The sequence below is a fragment of the Sinohyriopsis cumingii genome, chromosome 1 (assembly GCF_028554795.1).
Source record: "Sinohyriopsis cumingii isolate HCF-2022 chromosome 1, ASM2855479v2, whole genome shotgun sequence".
Lineage (NCBI taxonomy): Eukaryota > Metazoa > Mollusca > Bivalvia > Unionida > Unionidae > Sinohyriopsis > Sinohyriopsis cumingii.
The window spans coordinates 13,784,622-13,804,126 of record NC_142961.1 but is presented as its reverse complement, the minus strand read 5'-3'; the positions used below and the strand labels follow the sequence as shown (position 1 = coordinate 13,804,126).

Here is a 19,505-nt window from a genome sequence, read left to right as displayed (position 1 = left end):
AAGTAGCCAAGAGGAGATAATTGATACAAATGGGTAAGTAGCCAAGAGGAGATAATTGATACAAATGGGTAAGTAGCCCAGAGGAGATAATTGATACAAATGGGTAAGTAGCCCAGAGGAGATAATTGCTACAAATGGGTGAGTACCCAAGAGGAGATAATTGCTACAAATGGTACAAATGGGTAAGTAGCCAAGAGGAGATAATTGAGGTGGCGCTCACCAATTAATTTGAACTTTTGAGAGAGTGACGTAGGTAAGGTGAAGTTGTTTGCATTTGTAAGATGCACAATGGAGATAATGTTGGCATACCTCTATGTTACTTTTATGTAATGTGGCTGACATTTCTTTGGATACTGTACTTGTGGAAATTGTACATGATCTAAGCACACGGTACAACAAAATGGATGCTCCCCTGTGCTTGACAAATTAACCAGAATTAATCAAAAGTACACTAACTTTAGCAATTATTAAAATAGGGAAAACGAATTTTGCTAAAGTAGATAATAGCATTTACTGAAAGTGCAATGAACCAAGTACAAAATATCTGAAAAGTAAAAAAAGTTATCGGCTCTTTTTTCTACAATTTACCTCTGAAGTCCAGGAAGTGAAAATGACCATGCGGAGCTAGCAGTTTTTTTAAATGAGCACATCTTAAGTGAGCCCAAACTGTATACTCTAGAACCCATAGTACACCCATCAATCATATATCAAAATAAAGGGAATTAAAAGTTCTTTTAACAGCACCTAAGATATACAAAGTCTTTATTATATAGCCAGTATAAGCAGTGAAGAAATTATGGGAAATTCTTTTTCCTTAAAATTCTAAACCTATGCAAAACACGAAACTGTAGAGCACCACCTGATACAAATGGGTAAGTAGCCAAGAGGAGATAATTGCTACGAATGGGTGAGTAGCCAAGAGGAGATAATTGATATAAATGGGTAAGTAGCCAAGAGGAGATAATTGATACAAATGGGTAAGTAGCCAAGAGGAGATAATTGCAGACATGATTTTTCTCCATTTTAAAGTGGAATTCCACTTTTCTCCTGACTTGATACAGATTTTTCTTGATGTAGTCCATATTTTATATCATCTCCAATCCAGTTTTTAAAAAATGCAAACACTGCAAATGTTGGGGACAAATAATGTAATGTTTATTGTACTGTAAAATCTGGTGACACGTCCTTGTGGCAATGGAAAATAGATAATGCTTGAAAATAGTGAACAACATTTATAATTTCCAAGCAATAAAGAAGACACTGGAAAAAGAACATTGTTCAGCTTTATTTGTATTGTTATATTATGCTGCAAGTGTACATTTTGAATTTATCACAGATATAATTATGAACTTAGCACATATAGAGTGTTATTGTAGTTATTATGTTACATGTTTATAATAAATACAAGGTCTAAATAGTAAAGAAACCATATGTTGAATTTTACTTAAATTTTGAAGTAATTTAACTTATTACAAATTGAATAAATAAGTGTAAAATGTAATCATTTATTGATCTACTGAGAAAACAATTTAAGCTGCAAAAGGAGAATGGATTGCATTATGTGCTTAAATCAGAGCTGTTAATAACAGTATATTTCACAGTTATCTTGAACTTTATTCTAGACACAGTCACTGGGCAGTATATTTCACAGTTATTTTGAACATTATTCCAGACACAGTCACTGGGCAGTATATTTCACAGTTATCTTGAACTTCATTCCAGACACAGTCACTGGGCAGTATATTTCACAGTTATTTTGAACTTTATTCTAGACAAATTCACTGGGCAGTACATGTGACAATTATTTTGAACTTCATTCCAGACACAGTCATTGGGCAGTATATTACACTTTGAGTGTGAATGGCACCATTCTGGATTCAAGGGACACAACCAGTCTAAATATGTCAACCCTGCAGGGTTACCTGACCTTCCTTGGTCCCACAGGGGTTAGATATAATTTGTCCAATATTAACACATCCATTGGTGGGACAGTGAACCAAAGGAATCTCATGTCCATCTACCTCAACCATTATGTTCGGATCCAGGACAGGGACCAAGTTGAGAAGAAAATACTTCTGGCCTGGAGTGAAATTCTTAGATCCTCAGGTAGTATGTTTTGTCTTTTTAGGAACTATAGAATAATCATACTAACTCTTTTAATAATAATAATAATAATAATAATAATAATAATAATAATAATAATAATACAATGTCACAGTATTAATATATTCAAATATGTATGTAATGGGGTTAAAAAGCAGAATACAAATTTAGGCCAGTTTGTGCAGTGGTTAAAATACCAAGTGCTTAGATTTATTGTTACACAGTACAATAGGTGAGACCGGTTAAATTTGTCTGCTGAAATTGTAGGGACCAGAATATTTGGGCCAGGTTAGGCAAATTCCATTGTAGTAAGGATTGTGGTGATGATGGTGGTGGTGGTGTTGATACAACCACTTCTGCTACTACTGTTATTCATATTATTAGGCTGTATACCACTGCTGTTATCAACCCACCACCACCATTTCTACTACTACTACTTCAACTGCTTCTACTATTACTAATATTATACCAATTAACCCTGGAGATTGATTTTTTTCATGTCTTACAGAGTACATGAAGGAAAATCTTGTTCTATTTTTTTAACTGAATTTATCTTTTTCAAAAATATTACCCAATCCTGATACCTTAGGAGTAAATCCAGCTCTGCAAAGTTGGATGTAAGTTATAAAAAAAGCTAAAAAGTGTCTGCCTCCTTGAATACAGAGATTGGCATTGAATCCCATCCATACTCCAGTTACTAATTCTGATTGTGCGAGTTAGCACACTCTTTAGAGACGTCACAAAAATCTGCAATCAAGAGTTACTCACCACAATACAAAGGGCATTGGAGGAGTTTTCTCATATAAGGGAAGTACAATATGCTCTATCTATATTTTGAACATATTTCTTGTTATTTTTATTAAAACAATACCTTCATTGTAAATGGTACATATCGGTACCATTTTGCATTACCTGCCCAGGTTACTACAATATGCATTCAGTAATGTGTCCTTGACCTTTTGTGTTCTTTGGTCAGTGATCTTATAAATTGCTGACTATTAGGTAGTGTTTTGTATTTTAATAACATTCATTTGTTCAATAGCATTCACCCATGCAAGCTATATCTTATGTCCTTAAGGTATAATCATTAGTACATACCTAGAATGTGTGGGGTACCACTTGGTGTGGGTTGCCACTTGGTGTGGGGTGCCACTTGGTGTGGGGTGCCACTTGGTCGATACATGTGAAGTATGCATACAATGAATGGACAATGAATGGGCTGCAGTCTTGGTCAGTCAAGAATGAAATAGAGGGTGAATTTGTTGTGCAATATTAAAGACAAATATCATCAGCCTAAATGTAGACACTGGTTTAGTTTAATCAATAGATTTTGTATGGAGAAAAATTTGTAGAGGCTCATCAGTGAATATGAAAATCAGGCAAACCTTTTCAGCTGTGGCTAAAGATTGGCCCTAGCTTCACCTCCTCAAGCAGAAAAGACACTTTTGGCCGTACCGGTAGGACATATGCTACAAAGGTTTGACAACCAGTCTACTCTTTAGGTGATATACAAGGCAGATCAACAGCAGATGAATCCATCTCAGACACTATCTCACCAAATGTGGAAGTGGGAGATCAGTTTTAATGATCTAAAATCTGTAACCCATCCCAGCATCATATTAGCATGGCACTGATAGAAAACAATGGTCCTGTTCCATCAGAAATGAGCTCTGCCATTAGATTTAGATTGCATGAGGTCAACATTGAATCTAAAATTGCCTAGAATCTAGAATACCATTTATGGAACCAAGAAGGCCTGGTACCTCTACAGTTCCATCTCATTCCTATGCTATCAAAGATTAACATTAAACAGCTCTAGGACAGCCTGTCAAAACTAATTTCTTTGGTTCTCACTCTGGAGATGTCTGTGATGCCCAATGCCGTGCTCACTTTGGAGATGTCTGTGATGCCCAATGCCATGCACACTCTGGAGATGTTCTGCCTACAAATTCCATTGCCTCTTGGTTCTCTTCAATGCAACAGTGTATGGAATAGCGTTCTGCCTATGAATTCCATTGCCTCTTGGTTCTCTTCAATGCAACAGTGTATGGAATAGCGTTCTGCCTATGAATTCCATTGCCTCTTGGTTCTCTTCAATGCAGCAGTGTATGAAATAGCGTTCTGCCTACGAATTCCATTGCCTCTTGGTTCTCTTTAATGCAACAGTGTATGAAATAGCATTCTGCCTATGAATTCCATTGCCTCTTGGTTCTCTTCAATGCAACAGTGTATGAAATAGCGTTCTGCCTATGAATTCCATTGTATCTTGGTTCTCTTCAATGCAACAGGGGATCTCATCATTCTAGGTCACCATTCATTGAGAATATTAGAAATAATAATGTCATCCCAATGGTGACCAAAACTTTGCCCACTGGAACAAACAGTCACTGTTTCTGATTATATGAGGTCACATCTCAGCAAATGAGAGAATCTCACTTGGCTGAAGGGGTGTGTGTGTGTTCCTTTGAAGGTCCAGCCTCCAGGAACAGTGATTTGTATGGATGCAAGCACAGTGGACTGGGTGCCCCCATCCAGCAATCAGTTTAGGAGGCTATCAGATTATGGCCCACTCAGGATTGACTATTACACATAATCATCCTAGAGATGAAGGAAGGGGATGCTTTCTGGAAAAGGCATACTCATTCTCTCTGACAACGGAGAGGAACCAAATCTGTAGACTTCTACCCCCTGGGTTGGGATTTGCTAAGGTAGTGTGTGTTATCAGCAACAATCCCCATTCAAGTCCATTACTTTCTGGGAAGTCTATTTCTATTAGTAGACTTACTGTCCCAATGGAATCAACCAATATGAACTCAGTGGTCACTTAATCACTCAGCATTGAGTGGAATCTGTACCCATTGTGGTTGACCACTGACAGATCTATTTGTGACATGATGGAACACAAAATCTTCCATCTTGATCACTCCAGTCTCAGATTGGAAATCTTAGGCAATTTAAGCTCTTTTCCATTGATTGGAATGATATGGACATCTATGCTTATCCTGCCATTTATCATGATTGTTCCTTTCAAGTGGGAAAAAAATCATGGATAAATGACATATTAAATTTGTTAGTGGAAATGCCAAGGAAAATTATGACCTTTCCATCACTTCCTCAATCAACCTCGACAGCAGGGTATCATCAAATCTCAGATTGGTTGAATCTACACATTTTCATCAGATCAAACAATCTCCCAGGAGGCACCAGTTCCCAGAATCCCTGGAGATAACAGTTCCCAGAACAAGTAATGAAGAAAATTGATCAGGCAAGATGAAGAAAACTATACTTTGAAAGTACATGTGAAGTGGAAAATGTTCCTCTGCTTAGATCATCATTATCCTAAAATAGCAAATATTTTGCCATGGCTTTTGGAGGTGAGGAAGTAAGGACATATCATAATACAAGGGTGCCATACCACAATCTCAGACATTACAGAAGGAGGAAATATGACAAGACCTCTCCAGCCTTCTGGTGATCTTTCACATGTCACAATCAAAGGCTTTGACTCCCTGCTCAAAATGGAATCTACCATATGTTTTGACATGGTTGAATAAGTCATCATTTGAACTGCTTTCCAGAGCACCACTGGTTCATCTCTAGCAGAAGACCTGCTTATTACTTGTCCTAGTTTGCTGCAGGCTTGATCAGTGAAATAAATATATTGTCCATTTACCTGAAATACCTACAGTTATATTTGGATGGTCAGATTTCACTGATGATGGCACTTGCCTTCATTTCTAAGAAAAGGCTTGTGCTCATGGACATACACTGTTTTGTGTTTAAACCTCTTTCACTGTTCCACTTTTCACCTTTGGGGGCTGGATACAGGACCTAAATAATACTTTGAATGGTATCTAAAAATTAATTGATTCAATGCAAAGAGGGATATCTCATCTATGTTTATCTTTGAAAAGTCAATATCTCAGTCCATGCTCTATTTCCCAGGATATCCTGAATTATTTGCTTTACATTTTGGCTCATGAGGTAAGGCAGTCACCATCAGCACTACATTTGAGTGCAGCTGTCCTCTAATATTACACAAACCATGGAATGGAGATCAGAGCTGTCTTTTTCAAGCTTTTCTCTCTGAGATCCTTCATCCCAGAAAGCTTAGTTAAACTATGTGGGACCTATAGGAAAAGCACAGAGTTAGAAGCTTCTTAGTGATGTGGACTTCAGTTTTTGCTGGATTTGTGGTGTAAACCTTTTTCGCAATGGCCACATTGAGGCATATGGAGTCACTGCTCAAGAATTATAAACTACCTCACATACTTCAGGACATTGTAGACTTCTCCAGTACGAGGATGTGACTCCCTCCACCTCATACATATTCTCCTAGGGTATGATGCAGGTAACATTTTCAAAGAAGATACTAATTTTATATCATCAATAACACTTACCCAATCATGATACAGATCCCAAACACTCTGCAGTTACATCCTATCTGCTGAGCATACATTCCACTCTGATAGTGACTGAAGTATAGATTGGGTGGCCATGCTTAAATCCACGGACAGATTACTCTATGTGGACAAACAGCTTCATTCCTAAAAGTTAAATTAGGACGACTGGGTTGGTGAGGTAGGGTCATAATCCTAAGGTATTATGACCAAGTAAGTACTATTATCAAAGAGACATATTTTACCAAATAATTGGTTTTGAAATTTTGTATGGGTCACTATCCCCATTACTAAGGGCTTTTAATTGCATGGTCAAGACTATTTCATGTTTTTTAATTATAGCATGAAATATTGTTTTAACATTGAGATTCCTCCAGGATAAATGTACTGCATCAAAGCCTTGACCTTTTGGGGTAAATCGTGTTATAGCATGAAATATTGTTTTCACATTGAGATTCCTCCAGGATAAATGTACTGCATCAAAGCCTTGACCTTTTGGGGTAAATCGTGTTGTAGCATGAAATATTGTTTTCACACTGAGATTCCTCCAGGATAAATGTATTGCATCAAAGCCTTGACCTTTTGGGGTAAATCGTGTTATAGCATGAAATATTGTTTTCACATTGAGATTCCTCCAGGATAAATGTACTGCATCAAAGCCTTGACCTTTTGGGGTAAATCGTGTTATAGCATGAAATATTGTTTAAACACTGAGATTCCTCCAGGATAAATGTACTGCATCAAAGCCTTGACCTTTTGGGGTAAATCGTGTTATAGCATGAAATATTGTTTTAACATTGAGATTCTTCCAGGATAAATGTACTGCATCAAAGCCTTGACCTTTTGGGGTAAATTGTGTTATAGCATGAAATATTGTTTTAACATTGAGATTCTTCCAGGATAAATGTACTGCATCAAAGCCTTGACCTTTTGGGGTAAATCGTGTTTAAGTTCAAGATAAATGAAATAAGAATCATTAAATGTTTCATCTTCACATTCATGTCACATGATTTTATATTCAGATCACTACAAGGGTAACTTGTCTCTGAAGTTTGTGCAACAAAAGGAGTACCTTAAAACAGGGTAAGTTTAAGTTTGACAGCTGAAGATTACATCATTATTATTTTTAGCTTCAATGAATTGTACAAATTACCTTAACCTTCTGCTAAGTCAAATAAGAAGAATGTTTGTCTTCATTTTAATTTTTCTTGATATAATGAAATAGGAACTAGGAATTACATTTTGCACGTACACTGTTTACCATAATTCAGACCCCAGTAAATGTTGTTTAATATGAGAATATATTTTGTCACATTTCATAATGAGTCCTTAATTAAGCTGTTTGTTTAATAATACAAGAATTGCAAAAGAAATAGGTTGAAAAAAAGAAAATATTTGGCTCTTTCAATTGATTGAAATATTCATAAATATTAGTTTTAATTTTAGCTCATCTGGGTCAAGACCAATTGAGCTTATAATACTGTTCTGCTTCTGTCATGTTTCTTCTAACTAAAATTCCAAATTTTTGGTTTACACTGTAGATGTCACATGGTCTGACATGTGATTAGCTTGGCTTGTTTCCACTCTGAAGGCTCTATTTCCAATCCAATTTTGACCAAGCTTGATATAAGCTTATACTTTCAACATCTTAGATGAGTTTGATTATGACCAAGATCAGCCAATATTAACAAGGCATTCTGATTGGCTAATTGGCTGATTGGCTTAGCATGTCGCCAATTTGAAGGCTGAATTTCCAACCTTATATTGGTCACACTTTGTATATAAGCATACACAGGAAAGATCTATGACAAAGTTTGATTATGAAAAAATCTTATTTTAAAGAGGCATTTTGCCATCTGACTAACTGAGTTAGTTATCACTTATTTGAACATTTGTTTATCAAACATGGTATATAACCTTACATCATCAAGATCTTGAATGTGTTTGATCATGAATTACAGATATTATCAAGTCTGTTTGCACCTTTGTTTTAGGTACAGTATATGGAAATGGGACTACAATCTATTGTTTTAGGAACAGTATATGGAAATGGGACTACAATCTATTGTTTTAGGTACAGTGTATGGAAATGGGACTACAATCTATTGTTTTAGGTACAGTATATGGAAATGGGACTACAATCTATTGTTTTAGGTACAGTATATGGAAATGGGACTACAATCTATTGTTTTAGGTACAGTGTATGGAAATGGGACTACAATCTATTGTTTTAGGTACAGTATATGGAAATGGGACTACAATCTATTGTTTTAGGAACAGTATATGGAAATGGGACTACTTTTTTAAGTACACTGTATATGGAATTGGATTCCAATCTATTGTTTTAGTTAAAATATATGGAAATGGGACTTCTATCTTTTGTTTTAGGTACAGTATATGGAAGTGGGACTACTATCTTTTGTTAAATGGTTCTCGTATTCATCCTGATGAATTGCTAAAAGTTAACTTGGATACAGTAAAGATCCACCTTGCCAATACAACCACCACAATTAAGTATCAAGTGGAGAATGTAACCACCTATTTCCATGACTACCACCTTCATTTCTCATTATATGTGAAAGGAATGGTTGCATTTGAACAAGACAAAGCAAAATTTGAGGAACAATTATTAAAGGCATGGAAGACATTTAAACCAGGTAAGATTTATATTTTAAAGAATTCCTTATTAGTCCACATGTGCATTTTTGGCTTAGTCCATGTAAAATATTGTATTTATGTGACTCAGATTTTTTTCAGGTCTATTTTTTCTCTAAAATCCAAAGAAGTTGATTCCCATAGAGAAATGTAAACCATATTCAGGGCAACACAAATGAAGAAAGGATGTACAGGTAACATAAAGAAATGCAGGATCATCTTCTGAAATCTAATCCTGTATCATTAGTTAAGGAATCATTTTCAGAGAATGCAGTGGCTGGATAACTTTTCTTGCATGTTGTGGTAGTGGCATGTTGAGTATTACTGTATCTGTCCATCTGTATGTCCTTTTAAGTCTGGCAGGGAGGAACCTCTTGCTTTGTTGTCTACTGAGACATGCAGATAGGGTGAGGAGGGATGGTGAGGCTTGTGTTCTATGACCAAATTAATTTCTTGTGTGTGGCTTCTATTTACAAGTATTTCATGTTGGTTTATGTTTATGTAACTTGCTCCTGACAGCATTTGGTGAGATTATAGGATACGGCAAACCATGATGGGGAAAAACTGCCTTTGTATATGCTGGGATGGAGGGGTTGGGGATTGGGTGTAAAGCAAACACATAATCACTGTTCTTTCATGTGTATTTAGTTTTATTTGTTTTAATTGCTCATTTGTAGAAATTCATGAAATGGTGTTTTTATTTTTTTGCAGACTGGACTGATCTGAAGGTTGAAATCACTCACCAGGAGGAACTTGTGGATCATATAGGGTAAATTATATACAAAAGTTGCTACACACTTAGGACATTCTTCCAATAGTAGGCATGAACTCATGATCTGGTGTTTTTAATGTGCCTTCCTTTTGATCCATCACTGTATTGTTATGACATAAATTTGAATGATTTCACGATGTTTTATAACTTCATATCTGTTTATCTGATAGTTAGATTTATATGGATTTTAAATGGTTGTGTTTTGGACTGTAAATATTCAGTTAGTTATTAATACCATCCTGCTACATTATTTAAGATATTGAAAGAATCAGTCTGGTCCAAATATTTGGACTAAAGGTGTGAATTTTATTCAAGTTTTACAATCAGACAAGTTTTGCTGAGTTATTCAAGCCTGCAGCAAAGTGTTATGATGTAAGGACTGTTCCATTTGGATACTTTTAACATGAAGTGGTCACTAAATAGATACATTATTTTTATACAAACTAAAGCATATATTTTTTGAAAAACTTCCTTCCCAGGATACCAGGAATGCTTAAATGGAACAGTTTTAATGAAAAATGTCTTTCAAAAGGCTTAAATTATAGATATTAATTGACAAAATAAATTAACTATGATCCATGTAAGTTAAATACCCAGATCAATTTTACAACTTTATTTTGTATATCTGTTTTTCAGAAACTCAGTATGGGAACTGGTTTACTTCTTGGCAAGATGGAACACAACAGTTGATTCCAGGGAACAGATATGGATCAACAAATCAGCAATAGAGACCATCATGGGACCCAAGGGGGCTTATGTTTTGGTTCAGAAAACTAGTAACCTGATCCGTTATAGCAAGAATGCCTTCTACTTTTATGTCAATAACAAGTTTGACAAGAAAGGGTTGGATAAATTAAAGGCATCCACAGTGGAGCTGATAGAAAACATTTACATAGGTATGCATTTTTTTTTTAATACATCCCCCAATTACATTAACTTTAGGATAAATAAGTTCCATTCTTTCCCAAATCTAGTCCTTCCAGAAAAGATCAAACATGTTTAATTTCTGTCTTTATAACATGAAGACAAAGGTAAGAAAGTCTTGCATTATCTTGCCTTCACCACCACTAGGCGGTGCCATTTTTACGATTTAGCTATGAAACTGTCATGATCGTTCTTACAACCTCCCAAAATCCTTTGAATATCTTTGTGATTTCAAGCCAGTGAAACTTGTATATGAGAGAGTAATAAGGATTTTTTTTTCTCCATATATAAACATTATTTTGGGCTTTTTGATCCATGTTTGCATGAATTTCTTTATGCAGTGTGGATTTCATCTAATCTTCTTCAACATGGTATCATTGATATGTGTTTATTGGTTGCTATTAGTGTGCACTGCACATACATTTTTGCTTCTTTAAATTATGAGTGTTTTTATTTTTATTTTGTTAAAGCACTTTTGACTGTAAATTCCTATTTTTTGTTGTTGTCATTTCAGTTGAACGTGATAACAAAATGCAGCAAATAAAATAATTTAAAGCTAGAAAGGACACATATGAGATGTGCCTTGCTTGTACAAAGTGGTTGTTTCCCTTAACATGCAATATGTGCATTTTATGGTATGAAAATATCTAGTCCATGGTGTGGCATAACGATATCAGGATCAAGTCTCATTTTACCCAAAGATGGCATAATTTGATAGCACAGTGGGGGTCATCGCCATGGTCCCCATAGTTCCAAAATTAGATGTACAATGATGACTGTGATGATTAAATCAACAGTGGGGTCATTATTATGGTCTCCTCTACTTCCAAATTAGGGACCCCAAGTGGCCAAGTGGTCTACAGCGCTCTCCATTATGGATCACTGCCATCTCACCTCTGTCTGTGTGGGTTCGAGTCTAGTATTCAGCCAATATGGGTATGTGAGAAAGCTTGCCAGTAGCTTCTCATGGGTCAGTGGTTCTTCCCGGGGTTTTCCCAGGTTCTTCCTCCACCATTAATACTGGCCGTCATGCATAGCCTATCATGTGTTGAAAAATGGTGTTAAACCCCACAACAACAACAGCTTCCAAATTAGATGTACAGTGATGACTGTGATGATTACATCAGCAAAATTGGAGAACAAGGAGATGTGGAATTGCTGTCATCATATAATCCTCTTGCAATGTTAAACTTGCAAATGCATTAACTTGTGCAGGAAGTGACAAGACAGTTGCTAAATTCGGGACAGTTTGTGCCCATATGTGCATCACTGAAATTCTGAGCATCTCAAAGGAGAGATGATTGTCAGCAAAGAGGTAAGAGGTTGGTTACTGCCCAGCAACAGCAGCAGTTTTGATCTCAATCAGATTTCAGGAGACAACATGCTCTTTAGTTTAAGAGGCATTTTAATAAAGACGATAAGAAGCTAGGTTTTTCTAACCCTGAACCTCCTAAAAACTTCTGTGGACTCACCACTCTGACCAAATGCAGATAGCTTACTCATTGAATCTAGACGTTTAGCACAGGATTCACCTATTTCCATACAATGAATGGCTGTTCCAAGTTGTTTTGTATGGGCTTCTGATTTCATTATTCCAGACCACCTCTCCTTTTGCCTTCTGCTTCCATGATGGATCTTCCATCACATTTGGAGAATTCAGAAATTGTGTAGAAGGAGATCAGGCTCGTACTCTATAAGCAGGTGGTGGAGATTGCTCAGAAACTGAACTCTCCATTGTTTGATTCTACTTTCTTTTTCATGTCAAAGACAAAGAGACATTGACCTCACCCAGTACAACAAATACATTGTGGTACCAAAGTTCAAGATGAAAATGGCTTGGTCAATCAGATTAAATTCTATCAAAAGGGGCGAATTTGCAATCAGTCCAAAGCTGACATATGCATATTTCTACATTCCTATTCACCCAGCTTGTCATATGCATATTTCCACATTCCTATTCACCCATGCTGAGCTTGTCATATTTCAACATCCCAACCCTTCCCAGCTTCCTTCAGTTTGCTTTTGTGGAAAAAATGTAACATTGTTATGTGCCCTCATTTTTTCTCAACATAAATCCAAGGGAGTTCACAAAAATTATCAGATGTATTGTCACCCAGTTCCGTCTGACTTCATTAACAGCATCTGTGGCTGAATGACATCCTCCAAAAACATTTGTTAAGTTCCATTTTGGTGAAAGGCAGGCATGATCTCCTACCCCTTTTAGGTTAGTTAAGCATTTTAGTGAACTGGCAAAAATTGGATCTTGACCATCACAGTGTTTTTCCATTCATTTATCACCAATCTAACAGCTTTCCTCACATAGGCATGATATAGAATGGATTAGACAGAATGGACAGAATTCATGCAACTCTTCATCTTACACAATGCAGCAGTAAGAACTGATTTCTCCTGCTGGCCCAGTGATAACCCTTTTCCAGTCAAATCATTTAGAATCATGATCAAAGTAGCATTTTTCCTGTTCAGTGGTACAACAAATACTGTCTGTGATAGGGATATATCGGGAAAAGCCACATGTGGAAATTACAGTTTATATGGACATCAGTTCACATGTTTGGGGAACACACCTGTTGCCATGCTTCAATGTAGTTAATGACAGATGTGTTCTGGAGTCTATCATTGAGATTTTTCATGTGTGGAATGACCAACTTTACAGAAAAGTAGTAACTTATTATATCAGTTAATTTGGGAGTGGTGGTCTACCTCCTCCAGCTAGGTGAACCAATCTGCCCAATCAGTGTCTTCTGGTTTGGACATTTCTATGCTGGTGCTCCCATCTAATATAACCATAAAAATCAGACACATTCCTGGTAGACTCAATGTCCTGTCAATCAAGAAATGGCCAGATTCTTTCAAACATTCATCAATTGCCAGCTTTGGTGGTGTCTAATGATATAACTTGTTATGACAAGGTGGAATTACCAACTGTCCATCTTTATCTCTCTGGTTCTAGACCCAGACTGGCCTATGGATGGACTTTCATCAGTTGGGAGGGGTTTTCGCTCCCACCACTTTGATCCTGGTACAAAACCTAGTACAGACATTGAAAGGTCATAACTGTAAAACTGATTCAGATAGCCCCTCTTAGGTGTGACAAGTCTTTGGTCAAGAAGAGTTCAGTAATTTTCTTCTTCGCATGTATAGTTTGGCATTAATCATGTGACCATCAGTTATGCTGCTGTCTACTCAGGAGAGTGGGCTATCCTTTGTACAGGGAATCCAGCCATTCATCCTCCTTGGGGAATGCTTTCCATGGAGAAAGCACATTTGTTGTCATTTATATTTCTGTGAATATACTTATCCAATCACATTATGATAAAACCCTCACACCTTCCTAGCTAATGTCAGCATCCTAAGCTGATGTATCATTCAGCTTACAACTGGCACTACCTGTCGATGGTCAAAGGGAGGTAATGTGTACAAATTTCTTCCCCTTGTATATATGGTATATAATTAGAAAAGACACATTTGTCATCTTTTTTGAAAGGGCTGGACTCGGGAGTAGTCAAGTTTTATTTTCCTATAGTTAATGCGATTGGGTAAACATTCTCAGACAAAACTATTTTATGAAGAAGAAAAAAATTGTCATGCACCTATAATAAAATACCCAACAATTGCCCCAGGCAGCATAAGTAAGGAAATACTTTCTTTCAGTTGAATACAAGGAAATAATAATTTACTGTAAGAAGAGTGTCCCATTGTGGGTTATACAAAATAGGCTGCCATTTGCAAGACACTACATGACAGCAGAAAAAATGTGGTCATGCATTAGCAAAGTAACAAAGTAAATAAATTCACATGTTTCATGGAATCACACAACATTTATTGGTGTAGAATTTGTGATTGAATTAACATTCTGATTTAGAATAGGATCCAGAGATAAATTATTTCAGAGTAGCAGGGCTCAAAATTATTGTCAATCTGATATCTCACAGTTAGTGATTTAGCGGGACATCACTAAAACCCAGCTGTCTCTAATCTACAGTAAATGGTCGGTCACAGTTTAGGAAGTGTTTGTGATTCTGAATTCTCTTTAATGGTTAATTGATCCATTTATTGTGTTAATTGATTATCTATCAACATCCAGCACTTCACAAATGCTCATGTTAAACCGCTTATCCACTCATCAAGTAAATTAGAATGATTATTGCCAAAACAGACTTCATGCACATGGAACTAGACTGGTGTACTGCTCCCATGCACTGATTTCATTACTGAAGATAGCAAATGGTATAGGGTATCAGGCTGGCATTGACCAATTGAAAATTGTCATGTTGGCTGACTCAGCAAATAATCCAGAAATTATACTAAACATGTGTATGTTATATTTATATAGTTTTTGATAAACAATCAGTGTAATATGCTGTGACAACTGTAAACATGTGGAAGTATTTGCAAAGTGCAAGGCTGCCACTGAAACTACAGAAATTAGATGATGACAAGGGAGCACAATTGCAAATATGATCAGCATAAGAGACTTAGAAAGGAACAGATACAATGAACACAAATGGTTAAAGTAAGACCCAGGAGATGCTGTGCAGTTTGTGTATAAGAAAGTGTGCTGGGTTATGTACTTGAGTCTTGTTGGTGAAATACACCTGTTACTGCTTAGAGTTGATGTTAACACATTAACCCCTGGAGGTTTTTGTCGTTTTCGCCTGAAATTCAATTAGGAAACACATTTTGAAAGCTATTTCTGAATACATCCTAATACATCAACTTCCAGGTGATTTTCCAAAAACCTAATCCATATTTGTGTTAGAAACATCATTTTTCATTGGCTATTTGGCTCGCGTATGAGCAGAAGGGTAAAAGTTGGAGTTCTGTTGGGGTTTTTTGTTGTTTCTTTTTGCTTAACGGACCCATTATTTTCATCTTGAGACCACTCTTTATTCTACATGCCCATCTTATCCTACTTTTTGCAAAGGTTCATCTGTCTGTTTGCAGTTCATACTGGGCTGCCTTAGATCTGAGCCAAAAAGTCTAAAATCCAGACACAAAATTGGATTCTGACCACAAGCAAAGTTTGGGTGGAAAAAATCAGGTCCCAAAAATGAGGTTTTTCCCTCTGTATTTTGTAGTGCAACTAGAACTTCCAGATTATTTGGTATCATTGTAGAGCTACATTTGTCTACCTTTCTATAATACCACTCACTTCAGTGTATCATGCATGACCTTGACGCTCCAGAGCTCAGCAGTAGGCTACTACCTCCTGTCACGTAAACTCGTCACCAGGGGTTAATGTGTTAGTGAATAATAAACACTGAATTAGAAATTCATCTGGCTTCTGACTGATTTTAGCCAGAACAATGAAAGATAGGTTGGATCAGTACAAATGTACTATTGGTGATCCCTTGGGTGAGTGTAAAAAATCCTGATTTCAAGCCCTGGAGTAGAAACAAGTGTAACATATAGCTTTAAATTAAAATGTACCGTATATATTCACTTATAAGTTGGGTCCAGCTGCAAACTGCACAGACCCAAAATTGTGATTGAATAATAAACCAACAGATCTGGATCTATGTAGTTTATTGTTATAAATAATCAGGCCTAGATCTGGTGGCATGTTATGCAATGGCAGATCAGGGTCTGTGTTGTTTGCAGTTGGACATGACTTATAAGTGAGAATATAGATACTATATGTATGTGCTTATAAGTTGAGTCAAACTGCAAACATGCATAATGCACTGGTAGATCTGGGTGTGTGCAGATTGTTGTTGGACTTGACTTCTAAGCAAATATAGATGGTAGATGTTGACCATATAAATAAGTTGGAAATCACTTTTGTCAGCCTACACATATACCACCAATCATAATGAAAGACTCACACCTTGTTATAAATCATTAATTGACAATTTTTTTCAGATTTGAAAGGTAAAGTTTCTGTGGAGATCAACAGGCATGAAGAATACATTGACAACTCAGGGTGAGTTTGTCACTTGAAACTGTAAAACAGGACTGAATGAAACAAATATTCATTGATAACAAGAATATTTACATAAATAAACTTTCAAGTGGTAACCTCTTTCACCCTTCCATACATACCATCTTGTGACCTGCAATAAATTAACTAGTTCCTCAGTAACCTTGTTTTCCAATAAACTAAAGACATATTTTGATCCCAATACTGATCAAACCTCTGCATAATAATCACCTCCATAAGTCAGTCAAATACATTGATCCCAGCAGTGTCCTGTTTAGAGTAGGTTTCAATTAATATTGTGATCATTGCCACCCATCATATTGTAATGATGAATAATAAATTCAAATATTGTACTTGAATAAGGTTTGTAGCAGAATCTTACCCTACAATTCATTGGATATATATTGTTATATTTTACGGGTATAATTACAATTCACTGGAGGGGCCCCGAGTGGACGAGTGGTCTAAAGTGCTTTCTGTTACGGATCATTGCCATCTCACCTCTGTCTGCGTGGGTTTGAGTCTCGGATTCAGCCAATGTGTATATGTGAGAAAGCTTGCCAGTAGCTTCTCGTGGGTCGGTGGTTCTTTCCGGGGTTTTCCCAGGTTCTTCCTCCACCATTAATACTGGCCGCCATGTATAGCCTATCATGTGCTGAAAATGGCATTAAACCCTACAACAACAACAACAATTCATAGCATATGAATTGTTATATTCTATGGGTATAATTATGAACCATTGGATACGAATTGTTATATTTTATGGGTTGAATTTAATTCTCTAACTTTTTTATATAATTGTTTTTCCTTAAAACCCCTGTTCTTATAATATTGATTATTTTCGTCTTTAAAATGTTAGTGCATTTTTTATTTCCCCCCCTCCCCATATTTTTATTCCAACCTGAAGGGTGGTTTACTATATTTTACTATTGTGGAGATGAATTCTTACTGATCCATTCTGTCCATTGTACTTTTTTCCAGACTTATCATTTGGAAAGTGGTATACTTTGTGATGGTGAATGGCATGTACATTCCATCTGAGGGTCTTGAGAATCTGAACCAGTCTAAACTTCAGGAAAAATTGAACTTTACAAGTGTACAGAATCATTCATACCACATCCTGGAAGTAAAAGATCAACATGTGTATCGCTACAGAGAGAAATTCAGTATTTTCTTGAAATCAAAGATTAGCAGAACATCCTTTTCATGGTTCCAGGCAACAATTAAAACAGCATGGGAGAAACAAATTAAAGGTAAAAAAACTTCCAGATCTAGCAATAAAGTATTCATCTTGTATCAAACAGAACTTAGTTGTATGGTTATTTTGAGATGGCAAGGAGAATTCTTAAGCAAAAAACTAACCCAGGACAATTGTGTTACATAAAATCCTTAATAGTGCAATTTTTACAGATTTCACTTTGTTCTGGATATGAAGGAAGAGAAAGGTGATCAAGTGGTGGCTGAAATAATAACCATGGCTTTCTGTCTTTAGTTCCTTGTCCAGATAGACTTTAATTTTTGATAGTGATTTTTGTGTTGAAGGTACTTGAAGATATTAACAAATTTTTCTTTGTTTACAGAATATCAAACCTGCAGCTGCCTAAATGTGACTGTCAACTCTTTGGAAGAAGTACTTGATGAGAATGGGTAATTCATATTTTGCTTCTGATGTTAATAATATACAGTAAACCTTGCTGAATTAATTCATTATTTCAGTGTGTTGTAGATCTGCCTTTTGTGTAATGAGTCAGCAGATCTGGGTCTATGTAGTTTGTTAGGAGTAATCAATAGAACAAACTATATCAACTATGATTTGCTAGTGCACTATGCAATGTCAGATCAGGGTCTGTGTTATCTGTAAATGGACTCTATTTATACAAGATGTTACAAATATGTGGTCTTATACTAAGTAACAGAAAATAGTGAAAACTAACAAGTTTTGTAAAAATTAAAATTATAATTTACTTCCCTGAAATAGAATGTGAAAGATTAAAAATAGCTTACAGTATGTTGAATGAAATCCTAAATAGTCCTAACAGTTCTGTGAAAATTCCAAAAGTATCGAGTATTCCAAAAGAGTTCCAGTGGTAATCCAAATCAATTTCAATCTATTGTGCTGATGTACAGTCTAGAATAGTTGATGTGCTAACAGTCTTGATGTATCAGAATGATATAATCCTAAATGTCCTTAAATTAATTCACAGTAAATCCAAAAGGGCTACTAAATTCAAATGTCTGAGCACTTTGTATTTCCAATGAATAATTTAAATAAATTAATTACATAACTGTTTGACTCTTCTAATATTGATGGTTTTGCTGGGAATAAATAATATCCAGTAAATCATCACTTATATCAAAAACTGAGATGCAGTACAGAAAGTAGAATCAGGCTCAACTAGACGTTGTGAAATCAGTAACTTTGTTAACAAGGTTAAAGTTCTTTAGCAGCCTTCCAATCAGGAACTAGGTCACTTGGTTTTCTCAGGGGGAACCCCATCAAGTTCATCATCAAGATTTTTTCTAATGCTTGCAAGGTCAAAAGGTCACACTAATATGTTTACCCCTATGCTAAAAGTATAATGTGTTTACTTGAACAAAATGATATCATCCTAGAGTACAAATCCACAACTATAAAGAATTAGTTATCTAATATATTCAGCAAATGACCTTTTGACCTTACAATCATGAAAATTAAGACACATCATATAGA

At 36.0% G+C, this 19,505-nt stretch overlaps 1 protein-coding gene across 4 annotated transcripts in view; it reads left to right on the top strand.

Moving 5' to 3' along the window:
- Positions 1-19,505, top strand: part of LOC149806437 (uncharacterized) — a 210,961-nt gene that overhangs the window by 52,843 nt on the left and 138,613 nt on the right. For all 4 annotated transcript variants that reach the window (XR_016420227.1, XM_089953321.1, XM_089953308.1 and 1 more), the window contains exons 23-30: positions 1,823-2,106; positions 7,526-7,586; positions 8,892-9,160; positions 9,870-9,927; positions 10,567-10,826; positions 16,738-16,798; positions 17,777-18,048; positions 18,376-18,442. Coding sequence is in view for 3 of the 4 variants with exons in the window: in XM_089953321.1 (XP_089809447.1) it covers positions 1,823-2,106; positions 7,526-7,586; positions 8,892-9,160; positions 9,870-9,927; positions 10,567-10,826; positions 16,738-16,798; positions 17,777-18,048; positions 18,376-18,442 (1,332 nt within the window). In the remaining variant the exon portion in view is untranslated. The remainder of the gene's footprint in view (positions 1-1,822; positions 2,107-7,525; positions 7,587-8,891; positions 9,161-9,869; positions 9,928-10,566; positions 10,827-16,737; positions 16,799-17,776; positions 18,049-18,375; positions 18,443-19,505) is intronic.